Source organism: Emydura macquarii, unplaced genomic scaffold, assembly GCF_026122565.2.
Source record: "Emydura macquarii macquarii isolate MOO-44397 ecotype Brisbane River unplaced genomic scaffold, CSIRO-AGI_Emac_v2 contig_729, whole genome shotgun sequence".
Taxonomy (NCBI): domain Eukaryota; kingdom Metazoa; phylum Chordata; order Testudines; family Chelidae; genus Emydura; species Emydura macquarii.
The window spans coordinates 633,197-656,358 of NW_027130866.1; the positions used below are offsets into that span (position 1 = coordinate 633,197).

Genomic DNA, 23,162 nt, shown 5'->3' on the forward strand with positions numbered 1-23,162 from the left:
GGGCAGAAAAACGGAAACCTAAGCTATGAAATAACTGTAACGGAAAGTTAAAACAATACATTTTATTTTTGGTTAGATAGAAGAAAGAAAGGAGAAGAAGATAAATACTAACTACACTACACTAACAGGTAAGGCACTATCTTGAGAGGGAATAGGAGAAGTGGGCTCTGCTGCGGATTCCCTCCCAGACCAAAGGTGGTAAAGAAAGAACTGGGGGCAGCTGTACCACACAGCGCTAGACATATGTCCTGCTCACAGTGTGAAAAGGGGAGTTGAGCATATGCGGTCCAATAGGCAATGCTGATGAAGATTTCCGATTCCATGCGCAGAGTGCGCTGCCTCACCTACAAGTGGAGCACCCATAGGGGCATCACTCAAAGAAGAATCCCTAGAAAGCCTGTTCTAAAGGTGGCAACAAAAGGAGGGAGATCGCCTGAAGACTCCTTGCCACACATTTCAGCATTGGCAGTGTTCATGCTGTGTCCTGTGCCCTCCCTCCGTGACCCAAGGGGAGGCAGGAGAAGGAGGAGGAGGAGGAAGTAGTTGACACTGCAGGAGTGCAGCTGTTCATGCAAGCTCTAGAGACTTCAGCGCTATCATACATCAGGTGTATTACTCTCCTGGCCACACTGAGCTGGTTTTCCAATCTTGTTGGGCCCTTTCTTGCCCAAAGGAAGGGGCCAAGGTAATCCTGCCCACACTGGGCTGGGAGAGGGAAGTCAGGGACTGCACTCCACCCACAGGGCCAGCCAAGCTCCCCAGTGAGACACACAATGGAGGAAAGGGGTGAAGTAGGAAACGAAGACCCTTCCTTTTGTCTCTCAGACTAATGCCAACGCAAACGCCACAGAATAGGATGCAGAACTGAAGGGCCAATCTCCCCAAAGGCAAATGCAGCCCTGGGACATGACTGGGAATTAGATGAATGCTGAACCAAGCTGTTAGACAGAAATTTGAAACGAGGTTAAAACTTCCCTCTACGAAGGTCTGCAGCAGGGAGGGCTAGAGGAACTGCCAGTTTCAGAGGAGGCAGATAAAACTGGAGGGAATTTATTTTTTTGGGAAGCATTCCTCTGTTGCCTGTGACTGACACACGTCTGGTTCTCCCCCAAGCTGCATGCAGACTGAAGAATCCTCTGAGACAGCTCTATCTCAGCATGATGAAGGACAATTTACGAGATTGCCTTTAATTTGAAGTCCAGGCTGGAAGTGAGACTACTGGGCTCCCTTGCCAAAGGTTGCTTGCAGACTACAAATCTTGCATGCAGAAAGAAAACCATATATCATTTAGGAATGTTTACATTTAAGCTATGTGCACTGACATTCCTCAAGTTTCAACCCTCCACTACCAAGAGAACTCAATCAACGAGAATGAAAAACAAAATGTATCAGAAAGAAAATAATATTTTAACTGAACATATGCAGTGGATCTATCAGAGTTTCTCTTTAATTGTAGTCCAGGCATACGCCCACTAGAAAAGAAATTACTATAAAATGAAAAGGAAATAAGATTAAAATACAACTAAAGAAAAAAAAATCAGCTAGATATTTAAAAAACCACACAGCAGTAAGATTAGAGTAGAAGATGATTAGTCCATTCCTGTATCAAAAATGAAAATCACCTATCCATATGTCTTATCCTGGCACTGATGAGAAGGTTGTTAGGGATTTAATGATTTTACTGGGAAACTCCTATAGAAAACACACCTAGTTTTAGTCAAGCTAAATCTAACTCTCCTATCAATGGTTCATGCATAGGTCTATAGCTAAGTTTTTTTGGTTTTTTTTTTAAAAGTAGACTTGCAACACACTGAGCACTACTCTGGGAAATCCTATGCAGAGTTTTTAAAATGATACTTACTTCACATTAGCCTGGATTGCAGAGCTAAAACTATTAATATGACTAAATATAATGTTATAAATAAAGCTAGTGAATATGCAAGAAGGTGTCTGCCATTTTTGGACAGACACTGCCATTTAAATATATTCACTTCTTCAAAGTCAGAGACAGGCTTTCTCCATAGGCAAGTGTATCCCAAGTGGGGGGAGAAGGGAGGGAGGGAGGAGAAATCAAAGAAATAGACAAAGCACTTTTGAACAAAAACATTGCAAATTAAATTTAATGCCAATGAAAATGTTTCTGGGCATGTTTTAAATTCCTTGATTCTAGAGTCTAGTGGTTAATTGATTTGTCAGTGTTGAAAAATCAATAGTTTTAAAAGTAATTTTGTTAAATGCTTTGGGGAATATCTGTTTAATACAGCGAAATTAACCAACAAGAAGTAGAAAGCAGCAGATAGACATAATTATAAAATGTATGCAAGTGAGAAAACTTAGAATTTGTACCTGTTCTCACTACTATGGCTTTGACTAGTTCTCCAGTATAAAAACGGGTTTGAATGACGTTGGTTCCACAGAACAAAGTGTGTCGCTTATGTACTTCTGGACTGTATATTTCATCTCCCATGGCTTTTGGGTCTTCTGCAGGATTTGGGAGATTAGTCTTTGTTACAGGAACACTTTCACCTTAAATGGAAAAAAGCTCTTCGGTTCATCAAAAGCAAATACAAATAAGCAGCACTTCTCATCCATAGCTCTCAAAGCACTTTATAGAATAGTGAGTGGAGTGTTAACTCAGCCAGACAGTAACGAAGCTGGGAAAAGAACCCAGAGTCCTAATTCCCATTACCCCATTCTCTAACCTTCTAGACCTCCTACAGAACCCAAGAGTCTTGACTCCCAGTCTTTCCTCCTCTACATCACGACACCAGTTAGCAAAACATGACAATGCTGCAGCTTGTAACACTGAGGGTAAAAAGTAAAACTGATCAAAAAGTACATTTGTTACTGTAAAGAGCCATTTGATCAAGTGCAGGCTGCCTAAAGTAAGCTTTGTTAGGATGTGTCCCTACACACACCTCATCCAGTTTTGATCACTGGCTTGTTAAATTATTCATTTAGCAATTTCAACACTTAAACAAAAATGTATAGCGTCTAGCAATTAATCATGGCCCAGGAGGAAAATAATATGCATCTTGCCTAAAGGAAAGGCAATCCATAAAAATAAAAATCTGTATACAGTTGTATCTTTTAATACAGCTCACATATTAGGACTTTGCATTTGAGAATTCTTAAAGAAAGGAAGGAATCTGCAAGCTGAGACTGACAGAAGTACGCATATTTTAATTAACATAGTGAAAATAAAAGAGAGGTAAATAAGAACAATGAGATGAAGACATACCTTCTCATTACACCTTTAATTATAAAAATATATAGAATAGCATCTGGCACAATAAGGCCTTGATCTCATTGGCTTATAGACAGTATCACAATATAAATGCTTATTAAATAATACGAATACTGCCAAGATTTGTGTAAATACTATCAATCCTGTCTGGAGTAAATTACAAAAATACATATTTCAAAGTAGGTAAAATATTCCTTCTGATGGGATAAGTTGCAAGTTAGAAAAAGAACAATGACATAACTATCAACTACCCAGCTATCCAGGATGTAAATTTACTTCACCTGTTAACATGCTTTCATTTACGATGCAAGTACCACTGACAAGTACCGCATCACAGGGCATGATTGTCCCATTAGATGGAATCACCATGATGTCTCCAGGCACAAGGTCTGTGGAAAGGATCTCTTCTATTTCTGAAAGTAAGAAGAAAGAATTTAAGAACAAGTTCTTTTTCTGCAATTGTAAATAAAGGCTTGCAAATCAGTACCACCAACAGAACAGCCATGGCCCAGGCTATAAAATTATGCTGCTCTTTCTATTATTAATAGTGGTATTTAAAATGATGAAACTAATGATTCACTAACACTCTGTATGGACCCTTGATTTTACACTGATGAGTGCCTCAGAAATAATACAATAAACATAATTTGCCACACAAGGAACCTAAGCAGCTCAAGACTCCTGTTCCCCACACCAGCAGAACCTAGAACAGTTGGAGATATGGCTGCCAAAGGGCTCTGATTCACTGAAAGGTACTAATGAATGTCTCCCTGGGGTGTTTCTATTTTAACCTTTAGGCCCAAAGTAGGCTACTGCAGTGTTAGCTATATACATGGAGAGGTAGATAAAAGAAAACCGGGAGGGAGACATGAGGGCCTAGTCTAGATCTGCTCCGACACAAATGAGCTGATCATCTGGAAGAAGACACCAAAGTAGACTATCATCTCCAACTTTAAAGTTCACGCCTACCCTTTTACTGAGCAATGTTGCTAAGAGATAACAAGGACCCAACTACTTTAATCAGATGGAACCAAGCACAGACTTGTACTGATTTTAAACTATTCATTACGGACCAGTTTTAGATTGATCTTTTCAACCAAGTTGCCAGTGCAATTTACCTTGATTCGCTCTGCTGACAGAAACTCTGACAATGCTGTGAGCTGCCACCATGTCATGTAACATAATATATTGCTGGAAGGGAGAAAAAAGAACAGTCATTAATTAGAAGCACTAACACCCTTCTAGATCCAGAGAGAGACATGGTGGGTGAGGTAATATCTTTTACTGGTGAGAGAGAGAGAGAGAGAGAGAGAGAGAGAAGCTTTTGAGCTTACACAGGGCTCTTCTTCAGGTCAGTAAAAGGTACTCAGAGTCACAGCTAAATACCAAGTGAAACAGATTGTTTAGCATAAGGAGTTAACACCATTTCAAGGGACCATTCAAGGTGAAGTGGCCCTTTAACACCTCTCCAGTCACGGGGGCGGGGGAAGGAAGGGAGAGAACAGCAGCTATGGGAGGTCGGGGGGAGTGTTCGGAGGTTATGGATTGTTGTAACAAGTCATAAATCCAGTCTCTCTATTCAGTCCACGATTTTTAGTGCCTAGCAAAGTTATGAATTTAGGCTCCCAGGCTAGTCTTTTGAAGAGTTGTGCAGGTTTCCCTTGAGGATGAGGACAGAGATCAGGTATAAAGTGACTCTTTGCGAAGAGTGTTTATCCACAGGTGACAGTCTATTTTATCATTTTCTGTGAGTTCATTTGAGAGCGTAATGATTCAGAGACTATAAGGTCAGAAGGGACCATTATGATCTAGTCTGATCTCCGACACGACGCAGGCTACAGAACTTCACCCACCCACTCCTGTAATAGACCTTTAATCTAAGACTGATTTATTGAAATCCTCAAATAATGATTTAAAGACTTCAAGGTACAGATAATTCACCAGCAAGTGACCTGTGCCCCATGCTGCAGAGGAAGGCGAAAAATCCCCACAGCCTATGCCAATCTGCCCGGGGGCAAAATTCCTTCCCAACCCCAAATACGGCGATCAGTTAAACCCTGAGCATGTGGGCAAGACTCACCAGCCAGACACCCAGAAAGAATTCTCTGTAGTAACTCAGAACCCACCCCATCTAACATCCCATCACAGGCTATTGGGCAAATTTACAGCTAGTAGTCAAAGATCAGTCAATTGCCAAATTAGGCTGTCCCATCAGACCATCTCTTCCATAAACTTATCAAGCTCAGTCTTGAAGCCAGCTAGGTTTCTTGTCCCCACTGCTCCCCTTGGAAGACTGTTTCCCTGATGGTTAGAAACCTTTGTCTAATTTCAAGTCTAAACTTCCTGATGGCCAGTTTATATCCATTTGTTCGTGTGTCCACACTGAAGTTTTTGTTTTGTTTTGTTTTAAATATTGAGTTCTTTGGAGTCAATTTTTGTCTCAAAATTACACACAAATGAAATTAAACTTTAAATTAGGATTTTCATGGAATGGTTCTGAATGGATGGATCATTTGATGATTCCCTGCTCTACCATTCCCTCTGAAGCACCTGGCACTGGCCACTGTTGAAAGACAGGACACTGGGCTAGCTGGACCATTGGTCTGACCCAGTCTGGCTGTTCTTATGTTCTCATGAAATGTGTACTCTAGCAAAAATGGTATTTGTGATAATAGTACTGGTAATTTGAACTTACCTTTCTAATGGTGTACAGTGAGCTAACAATGGATATCACAGACATAATCACAATCGCTAATGCATAGTAGTAATATTCATCAGTGACCCACAATATCACACTGAACAGCTGGAAAATGTAAAACGGGTTTAGAACCTGAGAGAGAGAGAGAACACATTAAGGTTTCGCCAAATGTAATACTTCCCCTATATTAGTCTGAAATAAATTCAACCTCTTCTCAGCAGAAGAAACTTCGGCTTTTCAGTTCCTTATGCCTTACAAAACTTTTTCAAAGTTTTGCCTATGCACTTCCTGTTTTCCACTAACATTTCACTTCATGTGCCAGAGTAAATTACAAAATCACAGAGGGATTTCCTTAAAAAGGGCCAAATTCCAAAGGCACAGTTCTCAATGAAATCAATGGGAGCAGCAGGTGCAAGTGAGCAGAATATGGCCAAAACATTTTCTCCTACTTTAGCTCTCCCTGCTTCCAATGGTACTGAATCCCTACCAACATCGTCAAGAAAAAAAAAAAAAAAAGACAATTTTAACTTGACTAACAAGGAAATTTGTAGCTAAACAACTGCGCAGCTAGAGGGCTGGCAAATTTATTTTCTTAGGAACCCAAGTTTCAGGAGTAACTGTAAGCTCAAGGAGTTTAAAAAACATGTTATCCATAAAAGAAAACTAAACTCTAGTCATTCAGTTGAACCACCATGAGAAAATATAAAGAAAATAGAACAAGATTAACATACTATCTAGGCACACTTATCTGGTGAATACTAGTGTGGAGTCTTTAACGCATTCACAGTTTGTAAAGAGTATATTCAATGCTCATGAGTCAAGAACTGGCAAGAGCCAGACGCAGTATGGGTTTTTGCTGTGTAACTCTCCAGACAAAGTCCTGACATGATCTGTAATATTTCTGTTAATTAGACTCAGAACTGTGCCTGCAACTGTGGGCTCCTCCTGATCTGGAGGTCTACGAAATATTAGGGCCAATCTCACTTATGAAGAAAAGGGCTAAAATTTACTTTATACAAACTAATCACTATTTGAAACCTCACACACATTCAGTGCCACTCCAAATATTTATTAATTCTATATAGTACTTTTTTTTTTTTTAATTTAAATAAAGTTCTTACCTCCTTAATCAGAAGCTTAAAAATGGAAGGCACTTTCACAGCAATTTCATTTACTCCATAGAATAATTTTCTGTATGGAGGGAAAGCAAAACAGTTAGTTGCACTCTGGTTGTAGATAATCTATATCACACTACTGCTATATTAACCTAAATTATTTTAAAGCACTTTATCTTCCCATTCATTACAGTATGTTAGATTGTCTTTCACACAGTCAGTATAGCCTTTTAAATGCTGGTAAGGATGAACAACAGAAAATTTTACAGGAAAATGCAACAGTGAGTAGAAAAAAAATTGTATCTGGATGAGACATTGAAGGCCTTGAAAATTAAGGTATTTATGATCTAGATATAAATTGAACCACAACTGAATTTTCTGGTGATGTCCAAAAATCAGAGCAGTATGAGCATGTAATAGAAAGAAAACTAACCACAAAGTGACCTGAAGAGATTAAAACAGTGGTCTACATACAATATGTGATGCTACACAAAGACATAGAACAATTGAGAAGAAAAACCAATACAAAACCAAGGAACAGTTACCTGGAAATAGTAAAAGAAAGTTTTAGAGATAACAACATGTTATTTGCTGTTCACTGTTAAGTGTGATGTCATTGCCAACACCACATATACAAGAGATGACTCTGAGCAGATCAATAGTAACTACAGGGCACTCAGAATGAGGGTGAAAGGGTGGGGAGCTCAGGTGGTGTTTTTGTCCACTCTGCCAGTTGAAGGTAAGGGCCCAGGTAAGGACAGACACATCCTGGAGATGAACACATGGCTACACAGATTTCTTTGACAGGAGGACTTTGGTTCCCTGACTATGGGATGGTGTTCCAAGGAGGAGGATTGCTTTGTTCACCTGATGAAGAAATGGAAGAGCCTTTTGGAACATTAACTTACCAATCTAGTAAGGAAGACTTTAAACTAGGTACAATGGAGCCAAGAGACAAAAGCCCATAGATAAGTATTAAAAGAGGTGACCTTGAAGAGAACTGGGGGTTGAGGGAGGAGGAGAAATGGAAAATTACAATAGGGTCATAAGAGTAACAAGAGAGAAATCAGCAGAGGAATCTGCTCACCATCTTAGAAGTCTACACACAAATCAAAGGAGTATGGAGAATAAACACAAAGAACTGGAAGTCTTAGTACACAAGCTAAATTATGACTTAACTGGTCTCTCAGAGACTTGGTGGGATAAATCTTTTGACTAGAATATTGGAGTATTGCTTGTTCAGGAAAGTCAGGCAGGAAAAAAAAGAAGAGGTTTTGTATTATAAATCAGGAATATATACACTTGTTCTGAGGTCCAGAAGGAAGTGAGAGACAGACCAGTTGAAAGTCTTTGTATGACGATAAAAGGTGAAAAAACAAAGGCAACATCTTGACAGTGGCTTACTACAGATGACCAAATCAGGAGGAAGTGGATGAGGCATTTCGAGAATGAACAACAGAAATATTCAGCACACAAGACCTAGTAGTAATGGCACTTTAACTACCCAGACATCTGTTGGAAAAGTAATATGGCAAAACATAAAATGTACAAAAAGGTCTTGGAATATGTTAGGGACAACTTCTTGCTTCAGATGGTGGAGGAAGTAACCAGGCAGATAGCCATTTTAGACTTGATTCTGACCAATAGGGAGGAATTGGTTGCAAATCTGAAAGGCGAAGGGAACTTGGCTGAAAGTAATCATGAAATAATAGATATCATGATCCTAAGGAAAGGAAGGCGTGAGAGCAGACTTTTAAAAAGCAGAAATTGACAAATTCACAGAACTGATAGGTAGGATCCCATGGGAAGAAAATCTAATGGAAAAAGGAGTTCCGAGGTGCTGGCAGTTTCTCAAAGAAACAATATTAACGGCAGAACATCTAACTAATTCAAATATGAAGGAAAGATAGGAAGGATAGTAAAACAGCAATATGACTCCATGAGGAGCTCTTTAATGACCTGAAAATCAAAAAGGAATCCTAGAAAAACTGGAAACATGGACAAATTTCTATGGATGAGTACAAAAGAATAATGCAAACATGTAGGAACAAAATCTGAAAGGCTAAAGCACAAAATAAGTTACACCCATCCAGGGACATAAGAGGCCATAAGAAGAGTCTCTATAAATACATTAAGAGTTTATAATAAAAGAGTTTACTCAAGATAGTTAGGTCCAAAACAGGCTGCAAAGAGTTACAAAAGGATCTCACAAAACTGGATGATTGGAGAACAAAATGGCAGGTGAAATTCAATGTTGATAAATGCAAAGTAAAGCACATTGGACAACATAATCCCAGCTATGCATACAAAATGATGGGCTATAAAGTAGCTGTTTCTACTCCAGTAAGAGATCTTGGAGTCTTTGTGGATTGTTCTCTAAAAACATCTACTCAGTGTGCACCAGCAGTCAAAAAAGCTACCAGAATGTTAGCAACCATTAGGAAAGAGATAGATAATAAGAGAAAATATCATAAATGCCACCACATAAATCTATGGTACGCCCACATCTTGATTGCTGCTTGAAGATCTGGTTGCCCCATCTCCAAAAAAGATATTTGAATTCGAAAAAGTACAGAGAACGGCAAAAGAAATTATTCAGCATTCTTATGCTCTTATAAGCAAGAGAAAGACAAAGAAAAGCACAGGTCCACGATTTAATGGGAAAGTGAGCTAATATCGGATGACACAAAGAAGTCTGAGGTATTTACTGCCTATTTTTGCTTCAAGTCTTTGCTAAAAGGTTGATTGTGATCAAATGCTTAACCCAATTAATATTAACAACAAGGGGGAAGGAACACAAGCCAGAATAGTGAAAGAACAGGTTAAAGAATATTTAGATAAGTTAGACATATTCGAGTTGGCAGGGCCTGGCAAAATTCATCCTCGTATACTTTGGGAACTAGCTGAGAATCTCAAAATCACTAGTTATCATCATCAAGAATTCCTGGAGGACAGGTGAGGTCCCAGAGGACTGGAAATGGGCAAACACCCTACCTATCTTATAAAATAAACTTAAAAATCAGAAGTTGAAACAAAATTCCTATATATTATTTTTCTTATGTTGACTGGGACAGAGTGTACAGGGCCCTTTGAAGCACCCTGTGGAGGCTCCATGGCCCTGCCACACCCTGCCCCAGGAAGGAGCAGCAGAGGTGGATCCTCCAGGCATGCCTAGATGAGCCTCATGAAAGCAGTGAATCAGAGCCCATTAGGCTCAGCTAAAAGGAACTGCAGGGCTGAACAGGTCAGTTTCTGGCTGGGACCGGAAGGGTGCTCTTCTCTGGCCAAAGTAGCTCAATGGGCTACATTGGCTAAGCCTGTGTGTCTTGGCCAGAGGGCTAACCCGCTGAAAATCTGTCTACTGAGATCAGCAACTGACGGGACGCCAGCAGATGAACAATTGCAGGACCACCTCCTACTGCTAGGGGCACTCATGAGGTGAGTGTCTCCTTCACAATCATCAAATAGAGGGCCATATTCAGCCCGGAGGCTGAACTGCACAGGCTATGGCAAGCAGTTCTGCAGCTGGCTAAACTTTCAGAAGAAAGGGACAAAATCCAGCAGGCTGGAAAGTTACAGCCTTTTCCTCTTAGAGCAAGAATTCATGTAGGCTTGGTGGTTTTTTGGCCACATTCTCCAGTTTTAACATTCTGAGTACCTATCTTTCTGTGTCATTATTTCAGAGATTCTAAGGCCAGAAGGGACCACTGTGATCACTTAGACCTCCTGTATAGCACAGGCAACATGCCTTTCCCAAAATAATTCCTAGAGTCTACCTTTTAGAAAAACATCCAATCGTGATTTAAAAATCATCAGTGATGGTGAATCTATTACAAGACTTGGTAATTTGTACCAATGGTTAATTACTTTCACTATTAAAAATGTATGCCTTATTTCCAGGCTGGATTTGTCTAGCTCCAGCATCTACGCATTGGATCATATTATACCTCTTTCTGCTAGACTGAAGAGTCCATTGTTAAATATTTGTTCCCCAACATAGGTATTTATAGACTGTAACCAAGTCATCCCTTAACCTTCTTTTTATTAAGCCCTAAATTGTGCTCCTTGACTCTATTACCATATGGCATTTTTTCTAATCCTTTAATAATTCTTGTATCTCTTCTCTGATCCCTCTTCAATTTATCAACATCATTCTTGAATTGTGGAAACCAGAACTGGACACACTATTCCAGCAATGATCACTCCAGTGCCATACACAGAGGTAAAAGAACCTCTCTGCTCCTACTCAAGATTCCCATGTTTATGCAACCCAGGATCGCATTAGCTCCTTCGGGTACAGTGTCACATTGGGAGCTCATGCTTAGCTCCATGACCCTCAAATCTTTTTCAGAGTTACGGCTTCCCAGGATAGAGTCCCCCATTCTGTTAGCCTAGCCTACATTCTTTGTTTCTAGATGTATACATTTCACTACATTGTGTTCACCCAACCCAATTTCCTCCCACATCGCCCCACTCAACTGATTTCTGAATCTTTTGAATATTTGTGAATTTGAAAAGATTAAGCATCACAAGGATTTATTTCCTGCCAAGAATTAAGCAATTAAAGCCTTTCTTTCTTTTTCAAAGCCAACTGGCATTGCCAATTCAACTGTTAATGGTAATGATATTGCTAAAAAAATTATCTGACATGAACAGTTTAAGAGACTGGAAAAAAAAACATTTCTAACCATACTTACTGCTGATGTAAGCAATCACAAAGGAGATCACTCAAATTTAATATGATTTTTCAATTCAAGGCTATACACGTAAAGTGTTCTTCTGAAAGGAAGTTTAGTATATGTGGCTTGGATATTAATCACACTAAATTTTCTTCACTTACGAGAAATATACCAGAAACACAGCTATCTAAGAACAATGTACCTTTCTGACAGCTTTTAGATTAATATTTTAGTCTGAATATTGTAAGATTACCTGTAGTCTTGCATCCTCTTAGTCAGTCCTGTACTATGTTCATTATGAATTGAAGAACAGGAAGTAGACTCATCCAGTCCCCTAAAATAATTGTAGAAATTAAACAAGTTGTCAGCATCAAGCTTCTTAGCTAATAAACTTTTTTAAAATATCCCATTAAGATGCTAGAAATTGTAAAGACCTTATACTTTTATTAGAAGTTTAAGCTGCATTATAAAAGCAAAGCAGTCAATTATAAACCTCATTCCATTCATTTTTGCCTAGTTATTGCAAGCATCGATGAGATAAATTAAAGACTGAGCAGAATACCACAGAATTCATTGCTTGGTGAGGTCAAGTTTGCCCTTTGGTTTTACATCATTTATTTTTAAATTTAAATTTTTATTTTAAACATGTAACTAGTATTAGAAATTTCCACAGAGAAACAGGAAAGAATTGATTTAACTTCTATTTAATGAAATGGATATGATATGGATTAGTTTTGACCTATAAATTATTATTCAAATCCCTCCTTAAAATTCTTCTTTGCCATGAGGCCTACAAAAAATGACAACAGTTCGACCATCGGTGCACTGAAACCGCTGCCTATTTTGCTGACCAATTGTCTCATTGTTTCCATCTATCCCCCCATGCAACCTTAATTTAACTCCATTGTGCATATGCAGTACGATACATTTTTTAATGATCTGACATACCAATTTTCCCACAGGACCTCTGCCTCATTCAGTGCACAGGATGGATTCGATATTTCTTTTTATCTTCATTATTCAGTGTGTGGCCCCATGTATTAACTGCACACCATCCAAACACTACCCTAAATACAGAATTATTAGTTTCCTCATGGGTTTCCTATAGTGCTCATAATAACATCTTACCTCTTTACAAAGATTAATTAACTTATCTTCACAACAACCCTGTGAAGTAAGGTGGTTGTAAGTTTCCTCATGTTCAAAATGAGGAACTGGATGCAGAGATTAAGGCCAAAATTGTCAAAAAAGTGTCCACTACTTTTGGACAATCTATTTGAGAAGCCTAAGACCTGATTTTTCAGAATACTTAGCATATTTTAGCACTTTATATGTTTGACAGCAGAGCTCCCATGCACCTCAGTTATAGATATGAATGTTCAGCTCTTCTGCAAATCCGACCCTCTGTGTGTTAAATTGGATACAAGAAAAATGAGGAACACATGGTGGCCATCAGAGAAATTCTGGCTGAAGTGACTTGCCCAGAATCACACAGGAACTCTGTGGCAGAGGCTGGGATAGAATTAAATTCTCCAAGGGAGGCCTTAACAACAATGCCATCTTTTTTCTTCTTCAGTTCCCTGCCACATTCACAATGCACCTTCCAACTTGTGCAACAAATGAGACAGGGGTCCTACACTGACAACAACCTCATTAACTATACAACCCTGGTTCATTCCCAGAGCACAGGAGAAAAAGTCCTGTGTACAAAGTTTTTGTATCTAATGCCACAGCAATCCTGGCAGATGAGAGGAGCAACTGCACAGGAAATCCTGCTCAACTCCTGAAAGCCTGAGATGGAGCACCCTTATTCACTCCATGGGAATGGCATATGCACAGGCCAGTTCAGCATGTAGGAGCTGTGAAGGGATGAAGTATGTTCAGTGCAGATGGAATCTTCAGAGAATTTAGCATCCAAGCTCTAACAAACTTCTTCTAAATACATGCAAACAGTTTTTTCAGAGGCTTAAAACTTGGCCAAATTTGGGTGATTTTTTTTTTTTTTTTTTTACAGGAACAGCAAAAGACATCCATGACACAAAGGTAACCCTCTCTGCCAACTCCAAAAGTGCAAGATAGCTCAAAATGGGTAGGGAAGGAGCAACACACACACAGTGGGGCACAAAACACATCAGTAGGTCACACCCCCAACAACAAATCAAGCTTTCTTAGGGTCTGTCTACACTATAGTTAGACACCTATGGCTGGCCTGTGCCATCTGACCTGGGCTCCGGCTGCGGGGCTGTTTAGTTGCAGTGTAGACATTCTGGCTCTGGCTGAGCCTGGATGTCTACACTGCAATTCATCAGCCCCGCAAGCCCGAGTCAGCTGCCACAGGCCAGCCGCAGGTGTCTAACTGCAGGGTAGATAGACCCTTAGACATGTGGTGTGCTAGTGAATGGATTAGCCAAGACCTCTGCTACCATTCAAGAGAGTCCTGAGGTACATTAAAGAGATGGAAAAGGCACAAACCAGAGAAAGATTCACAAGTAAATAGTATTGGAAAAGAGTATTGGAATATTGTCATTTTTTGATCAGCTCTTTTGGAAACACAATTATGGCTACCAAGAAAACATGCATACTTGCTCTGCAAGGCCAAGGTAAAGCAGAAGTATTCTTACCCTAAGAAGTCAAAACTTTGGAGTGCATCTTTCCAGAAATACTTTACACTGTGATGCGTGAAATAGCGAATCTGTAAGGCAAATCCAGGCAATTAGGTATTAAGCTGACAGTTCAACGCTTGTTTTCTGTTATATTTAGTATCACTGTTAAAAATTTCTAACAAAAGTGAATTTAAATTAGTTGTGTTATAGTTTTGAAAATGAAATATAAAATTTTTATTGTGTGTTGTCTCTGCTATATTAACAATATATTTTACACTAAACAGTTTACTTTTCAATAATCTTATTCTATCATTAATCCCACAATATACTGAAGCAAAAGATCTGTTATACTTTGTAACTTAAAATATAGGAACACATTTCCCTACTTCAACTAACTGGCCTCTTTGGTAGTCTAAGCAGGTCACATGTATTATATTGTGCGGGCATAATATATATTCTTTTCAAAGATGCCTTGAAGATTAAGAATTCAGATACCACAGGTCCACTTACAGGTGAATGTTTGTTCGGGTCGTTTTTATTCCCTTCAGCAAGGTTTTCACAGACATGACCTCTATGGCCATTTGAAACTATGTCGGCAATAGATTGAGGATTCTGTAATGAGCTGGCTCCCAGAGAAGGCATAATACGAATCTTTGCACAAAACCATATCCTGAATTCATCCTAACAAAGAAAAAAATGTGGTAATAGAGAAACAAATTGCAGAATACTGTTTGATACCTTGTGAGGATGGATAGAAGTGAACCTAGGGACAATTTATTTTCTCATAAGTACCAACATTAATTGGAAAGCAAACCAATTAGCACAGTCAACATATACTTACAGAAATGAGATACCATGGGATTGACATCAATTACCCCAAGGACAGAGTTTTCCCTTTTATTTATAAAAACATTTTACCACTCAAACTCCACATAACACTAGCAGCAAACTTTAAAAGCTCTGACATGTGCTAGTGAACCCTCAAGACTTAGTTTTAGAATCTTTAGTTCTTTACAAATAAATATCATGGTATTTCTTCTATACGTTCAACAATAATTTATTATTTCAGAGCACCAGGGAGATTAGTTTAGGCTAAGTGAAGCGGTGAAACTTGCATGGGAGATAGGAAATACCGAAGGAATGGCATGAGTGAAATGGCTGCATCCCTCAACTATTCATCTTCAGGTTTTCATACTTCTGAGCTATTCTGAAGTATAAGATGTATTGTATAGAAATTATGGCACTTTTTGAGAGTGTTCAGCACAAAACTTTCAACCTTAAGATTTTAAAGTTTTTGGGGGGTAGCCGGGGGAGGGGGAGGGGACACAGACATGGAGGGGAATAATTAATTCATACATGCAGAGCACTCCCAGTTGTGGAGGTGATGTCCATGTGAAGTGGTAAAGCCATGTGATAAATTGCAGAATGCGATAAATTCACTACACACCTTTGTTAGCCTCCTCTTACCCAGGAAACTAACTACCCCTGGTCTTATTCTAGCTTTTAAAATTCATTAACAGACAGCAGCCACCATTTTATTTTGAAATTCATCTGCCAGAGATACGTCTTCATCCTGCAAAATATGGACTCTTCCCTAAAATTACACCTGACCAAAGCCCAAGACAAGCAAGATCTAGCCCTGGGTCAGTTACAGCTTTTCTATACACAAGCTTTACACCATTGGAAAGGGGAGATTTCCAGCTTCCCAATGGGATCCATAACATTGACCTCTAGCCCTTGGAGTGCCAGAGATATTTTCATAAAAAAATATGTGGGAATAAGTAGAATGGATGCAAATAATGCTTTAATAAGAAGGTAGTGTTTCATAGCTTTGTCCCCAAATTTTGCACTTCTGTTTATATCCTCTTCCTTTATACAGGACTTTACATTGCTTTACTTAAGTAATTATAACCAGATGTCCACTCATAACCTGCAATCCCTGATGCTCTAACCTCTCTGTGTCATGTTGTAGTTTATTTCTGTGCTCTTCTATCTAGAATACCTCTCTAATTTGATGTTAGCTGCACATTTGTTCATGGCTGAATTTACATCCAAGAAACATTGGAGAAGGAAAGACATGAAAAGTTGTGCAGAACTTTCTGGTGGATTAGAAATGAGCAAAAAAGCTGCTGGAAATCCCAGGAGGCCTGAACTAGGGCTACAACTAGAAGAAAGCATTATTGTTAGATGAGTAATGCATGCTACACCATCGTGACAGAGGCTGCTCTGCACAACACTGACCATAGCTTGAGAACGTCCATATTATGATCCACAAAACTCAGAGGCCAGTTCATCAACAGCCTCAGTTCATGGCCTTCCAAAACCTAGGATTTCAGGAACTGATTAGACTTCTATATAAAAGACAACTAAGTAGGATATAGAGATAAAACAGTCTTCTTTAGAAGTTAACATACACAAATTAAATTCTACAGTAATATTGCTTTAGCTTAAAAGGACGTCATCAAGATATTGTCTGTGTATTTTGTCTATGCACCTACCTACCTTTATAATCATCCCTTCCTGACAGTAAGATCAATGTCTTAATATTTATTTTTCTGAACTATTTAATACATAAGAATGGCCATACTGGGTCAGACCAATGGTCCATCTAGCCCAGTATCCTGTCTTCCAACAGTGGCCAATGCCAGGTGTTTCAGAGGGAATGAATAGAACAGGCAATCATCAAGTGATCTATCCTGTCGCCCATTCCCAGCTTCTGACAAACAGCCATCACTGCCTATCCTGGCTAATAGCCATTGACAGACCTATCCTCCAAGAACTTATCTAGCTCTTGTTTGAACCCAGTTATAGTCTTGGCCTTCACAACATCCTCTGGCAAGGAGTTCCACAGGGTGACTGTGCGTTGTGTGAAGAAATACTTCCTTTTGTTCGTTTTAAACCTGCTGCCTATTAATTTCATTTGGTGACCCCTAGTTTTTGTGTCATGAGAAGGAGTAAATAACACTTCCTTATTTACTTTCTCCACCCAGTCATGATTTTATAGACCTCTATCATATCCCCCCTTAGTCATCTCTTTTCCAAGCTGAAAAGTCCCAGTCTTATTAATCTCTCCTCATGTGGAAGCTTTTCCACATACCCCTAATCATTTTAGTGCTCTTTTCTGTACTTTTTCCAATTCCAATACATCTTTTTTGAGATGGGGTGACCAGATCTGCACACAGTATTCAAGATGTGGGTGCACTATGGATTTATAAAGAGAAAATATGATATTTTCTATCTTATGACCTATCCCTTTCCTAATGATTCCCAACATTCTTTTAGCTTTTTTGACTGCTGCTGCAGATTGAGTGGATGTTTTCAGAGAACTATCCACAATGGCTCCAAGGGTATGTCTATACTGACAGCGGCAAAGTCGCCACCACCAGATCAATCTTTCTTTATCGATTGAGCGGTCAGTGTAGACCCGCTCAATCGATCTGGAAGTCAACTGAGTAAAACCACCCCCTCAAGTAGCGTAGCGCTGCATCGACGGGAATGCTGTTCCCATCGGCGCAGTGCAGTGAAGACGGCGCGCAGAAGGGAAGCACAGCAGTCGACAGGAGTTACGCAAGCTACTCTGCGCAGTTTGCGTAACTCCCGTCGACTGCTGCCGAATTTCCAGGTAAGTGTAAACCAGGGCCAAGATCTCTTTCTTAATTGGGTAACAGCTAATTTAGACCCCATCATTTTACATGTATAGTTCGGATTATGTTTTCCAATGTGCATTACTTTGCATTTATCAAAATTGAATTTCATTTGCCATTCTGTTGCCCGCTTACCCCGTTTTGTGAGAGCCCTTTGTAACTCTTCACAATCTGCTTTGGATTTAACTGCCTTGAGTAGTTTTGTATCATCTGCAAATTTTGCAACCTCACTGTTTACCCCCTTTTCCAATCATTTATGAATATATTGAATAGTACTGGTCCCAGTACAGACCGCTGGGGGACACCACTATTTACTTCTCTCCATTCTGAAAACCAGCTATGTATTCCTACCCCTTGTTTACTATCTTTTAACCAGTTACGGATTGGAGAGGATTACTAAGGAGAGGATCTTTCCTCTTTTCCCATGACTGCTTATTTTGCTTCAGAGCCTTTGGTGAGGGACCTTGTCAAAGACTTTCTGAAAATCTAAGTACACTCTATCCACTGGATCACCCTTGTCCACATGATTATTGACTCCTTCAAAGAATTCTAGTAGAAATTGTTTTTTACTATAGTTTCAACCAATTTGCCAATAATACAGAGTTATGAATGCAAATACGGAATAATGATTGCATGACTATCAAAGATTTTAAAAAATCCTGTTAGTGAAGATATTAAAAGTTTCACTGAATGCTATTTTTCTATTACTTATTTCAGCAAACACAAAACACAAAAGTATCAAAAGTCCTTAATAAGTAAGCAAATGTCCTTTGGATAGTCACCATTCTTCTCACACACAAAGCTACACAAGCAAAATGCAACCTTTTGTAATTTTCACAGCAAATGGAGTATTTTTCTAAAGTCCTCATGATTTCATTACTCCAAAGGCCCCTTCAAGTTTTCAGTTTGCTTACAACTGGCAAACTAGCCCTTCGTCTACTTATACTCCGTAATACAAAGAAAGTAGCATTAGGAAGGTTACAAGTCTGAGCTGCTAACTACCACCTCTAACTTTGCTGTTTCAGTCGCGGTGTTCACAAACTAGAACACAATCAGAGCACAAACTTACCGTTGTTCTCAGTAGCACCACTTCACAGTCTTTAAGTGTAGTCCTTTTGCACGTTGCTTTCACACGCCACTCGGGCATCCAGTAGAGGAGGAGGAGGAGGAAGCCACCAGTACAAAGCACCCCTATAGCAACTAAAACTAGCTTCCAGCGGCACAGATTATAACCATAAATCTCCTATACGGAAACAGAGAAACAAATAATGAACAAAGATATCCTTCATTGCTCTGGCTGAAGAATTCAGAAGTAATCTGTTACAAACCATGGAAGATAAATGTGTCATATTTCAAAGGTTTTTCCTCCTTTTCTTTGCTAGAGGGAGGGTTCAAAAAATGTATTTACTATATAGTGTCAGCTGCTTTGTTCAGTCCGATGCACACAGACTCAACAAAACCCACAGAGGTGCTGGATACACACCAATTTAAAAATACTGCAATACAGGAACTGACTCCTCCTCGGACTGCACCCCAGGCAGTTACTCAGGGAAACTGTTATGTTACAATCTAACCTTTAGTTTTTAAGGACTAGGTTCTGATTCATTGTTATGAAGATGTAAGGGGGCAACAGATGTAAATTCCAACAGCAGCTGTGAGCACTTAGTATCCTTCCTTCTACTCACAATCCCACAACAAACTAGGCTGGATAGAAAATAAAAAATTTGCGGGGGAAGTTACTGTTGTAAGAGCTTGTTTTGTTTATTAAAAAAAAAATTATATGCTGTTTTGTGTTTAATTAAATTTCAGTTACCATCCTAATGCAACTTGACATAGATCATGAACAAAAGATTAATTATCTATAAAATAGCATTACATCATTCTCCATTTTCAAACATATTAAAAAGTACAATTAATAAGATCTGAAAACATTAAGCTATATAATTGCTTCAATAAATGTATACAGTTATTGTTACACTTCTAGGCAGCAAAAAGATGAAGTTACTCACCTTGTGCAGTGCAATGGTTCTTCGAGGTGTATGTCCCTACGGGTGCTGCACTGCACCCCTGTGCTGCTGATCGGAGATCTTTGGTAGAAGTCTGCCTCGCCTGCACATGCACTGCTCCCCATCTGCCATGAGCCCAGCAAGCATGCGCAGGCATTCCCTCCTCTGCTTCTTCTCTAACGCAGAGTCAACTACTAGAACTCTGAAGCAGAGGGGAGGAGGCAGGGTAACGGAGCACACATAGGGACGCACATCTAGAAGAACCATCGTCACTGCACAAGGTGAGTAGCTTCCTGTTCTTGTTCGAGTAGTGTCCCTGTAGGTGCTCCACTGTAGGTGACTTCCGAGCAGTACCCACCACTGGAGGTCGGGACTTCGGAGTGGAATCTAATGCAAAGGATAGTACTGTGACATCGAACTTGGCATCCACAGCTGAATCCTCCAGGACGGAGTAGTGTTCTGCAAAGGTATGCGCAGATGCCCAAGAGCTGCTCTGCAGATTTCTGATATAGGGATACCCTAGGAGAAGGCAATGAATGAGGACACTGACCTCACAGAATGCATGTGTATTGAAGATGGGAAAGCTACCTTACACAATTGGTAACGGAGCTTAATACAGCTGGAGACCCAGTTAGAAAGTCTCTGGGCTGACATCACTGCATTTCACCTATCTTCAACGGATAGGAAAAGTCTCAGGGATTTCCTGAAAGTCCTTGTCCTGTCCAAATAAAAGGCCAAAGCTCATTGAGCATATGGAGAATGGCTTCCCTATTATCCTCATGAGGTTTGGGATAAAAGGCTGGAAGTTGAATAAGCTGATTCATGTGAAATGCAGAAGTCACCATGGGAATGTGACCACCATTGGATGTGATCTACGTGTGACCTTCTCTGGGAAGAACACAGTAAAAGGAGGATGCACCATCAAAGCTGCTAACTCCCCTATACTTCTGACAGAGGTGATGGCAATGAGGAACCCGTCTTCATGGAAAGGTAAGTTAGTCAACAAGTGGCCATGGGTTCAAATGGCAGTCTAGACAGTAATTTTAACAGTAGGTTGAGCTCCCATTGGAGAGTGGGGAGCCTGGGTTGTGGGAAGAGATTTGCTAAGAAACCTTGAGAAACCTCTTCATAGACAGGTGGGAGAAGATTGGGTATCCTTCTACCTGCTGCTGGAAGGTTGCAATTGCTGCCAGATGAATCTTCAGCGAACTAATAGAGAGTCCCTACTTCTTTAAAGTCAACAGGTAATCTGGGACAACAGGTAGGATGGCTGCAGTAGGGGAGACATGCTTGGGCTGGCATCCGATCTGGAACATCTATTACCTGTCAGCTCTATTTTTCTTGAGGAACCAGGGCGCAGTACCTAGCCTGTCTGACTCACAAAGGACTTCCCCTGCCCCAGTCTCTGCTTGAACCAGAACCGATTAGAAAACTTACAAAAAGCAATGAAAAAGCAGTGGGAGACACACCTAAACCTCTTCGGACAAGGGTGACAAGATTAAGGCAACTCCCCTAGCCTCATTTGCATTGAAGATGGAACAAGACAGGCATCTCCATTAGCATACCGAATGGAGAACCAAGCTCCAAGACAGGAATGGCACTGAACTCTGGGATCAGCAAAGCAGGGAAGCCTGGCATGATGAGAGATCTCTGCTCCAGATGTTAAAAGAATCATAAAAGATTAGGGTTGGAAGGGACCTCAGGAGGTCATCTAGTACAACCCCTTGCTTAAAGCAGGACTAACCTCAGCTAAATCATTCCAGCCAGCCAGCAAAAAACAAATGAGGTAACAAAGGAAAAAAAGCTTCAGGAGAAGCAAAATTAACAAAACTAGAGGGAGTTATAATCTGTGAACCAACAGCTCAGAGCTCTGTCTCCAGCCAGAGACGGCTGAGAAGGGGCTGAGAAGGGAATACACATGCATGCTGGTGGGCCTCATGGGAGGCGGGAAACAGCACATGCACAGACAGGACAGACTGCTCCCAAAGCTCTCTGATCAGCAGTGTGGGGACACAAACACACCTACAGTGGAGCACCCAGAGGAACACTACTCAAAGTGCCAAATCTAGTGTTAAGGACCTATTTAGTTGTAAACCAGCATGATTTAATGGTCATATCAACCAAAGAACAAGCATCTTTCTTTAAAAAACAACAAGTACAAATGGAAAAGTTTTTTTTTTAAGGGCCAGATTCTGGACTTTGATCATGAAGAAATAACAGCCATGCAAACCTACTCTTCACCTCGGCAGAGCAGGCCCAGTCAACATGCCCTCATAGCCATTATGCAGGCAGGCAACGCACACATACTAAGCATGGAAAAGGGGAAGGCACAGAGAGCTTATGCAAATTAGCTCACCATCCGCTGAACAACTCCAGGCATCCTACCTCCTCTCAATCATCTGAAAAGAGGCTGGACATTTAAAGATTAGCCACCAGGACCTTCCCCCAGACTTTGAAAAGTTATAGTCTCCATCTCCAGAGTAGAGAGCAAGGTTTAACTGCTGCTACACAGCTACCTCCCTGAACCTCTCATGGGACAGGTACTGCATCTGGGTAAGTGTGCACACAGAGCACTCCAGGCCCACAGTTCTAGCCAGGTTCCATACCTCAAGGGACCAGAACCAGGATTGGTTTTTATGAAACACTACTTCGCTGCAATTTTCCTTTAAAAGGGTATTGAGAAAGAACATGAGATGTGGGACCTGTTGAAATTTTGGCTCCACAGATCTGCTTGGTTCTTCACATTCTCTGTTTAGGACTTTGAATAAATGGAAATTCCTACCCCAAGACTAGTCCTCTACGATTCCACAAAGGGCTCACGAGGACTGTGCCTAAAGCAGTATGACCCAAACAGAAAAGCACCATTTTCTTCAATTTGTGAAACTAGACCATAAAACTGATTACCATCTCATCCTCCTCGCCTTCATTGACAATCTTCTTTTCTTCCTTTTCCATGTTTACTGAGATGTGGAACTTCTCAACTTCAGGTACCGGAAGACCTCTAACAAGAGAAGTATTAAAAAATAAACTGTTAAAGCAATATTTTGCCTACTGTGCATCTGCATTAACTTTTGATGTTTCATTGGCTTAACTACATTCATAACATGAAATGCATTGACACACCACCTGCTTTCATCTCTCTCTTAAAAGAATTTGTGACCATTGTATAT

General features: G+C 40.1%; 1 protein-coding gene across 6 annotated transcripts in view; it reads right to left on the reverse strand.

Annotated features, from left to right (window-relative positions):
• The window catches only part of ATP13A3 (ATPase 13A3), a 107,383-nt gene that overhangs the window by 48,813 nt on the left and 35,408 nt on the right, over nt 1–23,162 (reverse strand). For 5 of the 6 annotated variants that reach the window (XM_067542820.1, XM_067542817.1, XM_067542821.1 and 2 more), the window contains exons 3-12: nt 22,897–22,993; nt 19,056–19,229; nt 14,853–15,023; nt 14,361–14,431; nt 11,993–12,073; nt 7,067–7,136; nt 5,943–6,077; nt 4,366–4,438; nt 3,529–3,660; nt 2,347–2,526 (exon numbers count right to left, since the gene is read on the reverse strand). In XM_067542820.1, the coding sequence (XP_067398921.1) occupies nt 2,347–2,526; nt 3,529–3,660; nt 4,366–4,438; nt 5,943–6,077; nt 7,067–7,136; nt 11,993–12,073; nt 14,361–14,431; nt 14,853–15,023; nt 19,056–19,229; nt 22,897–22,947 (1,138 nt within the window). In that variant the 5' untranslated portion in view covers nt 22,948–22,993. Of the gene's footprint in view, nt 1–2,346; nt 2,527–3,528; nt 3,661–4,365; nt 4,439–5,942; nt 6,078–7,066; nt 7,137–11,992; nt 12,074–12,687; nt 12,762–14,360; nt 14,432–14,852; nt 15,024–19,055; nt 19,230–22,896; nt 22,994–23,162 lie in introns of those variants that run through there. The other variant, XM_067542822.1, reaches the window with a different exon arrangement.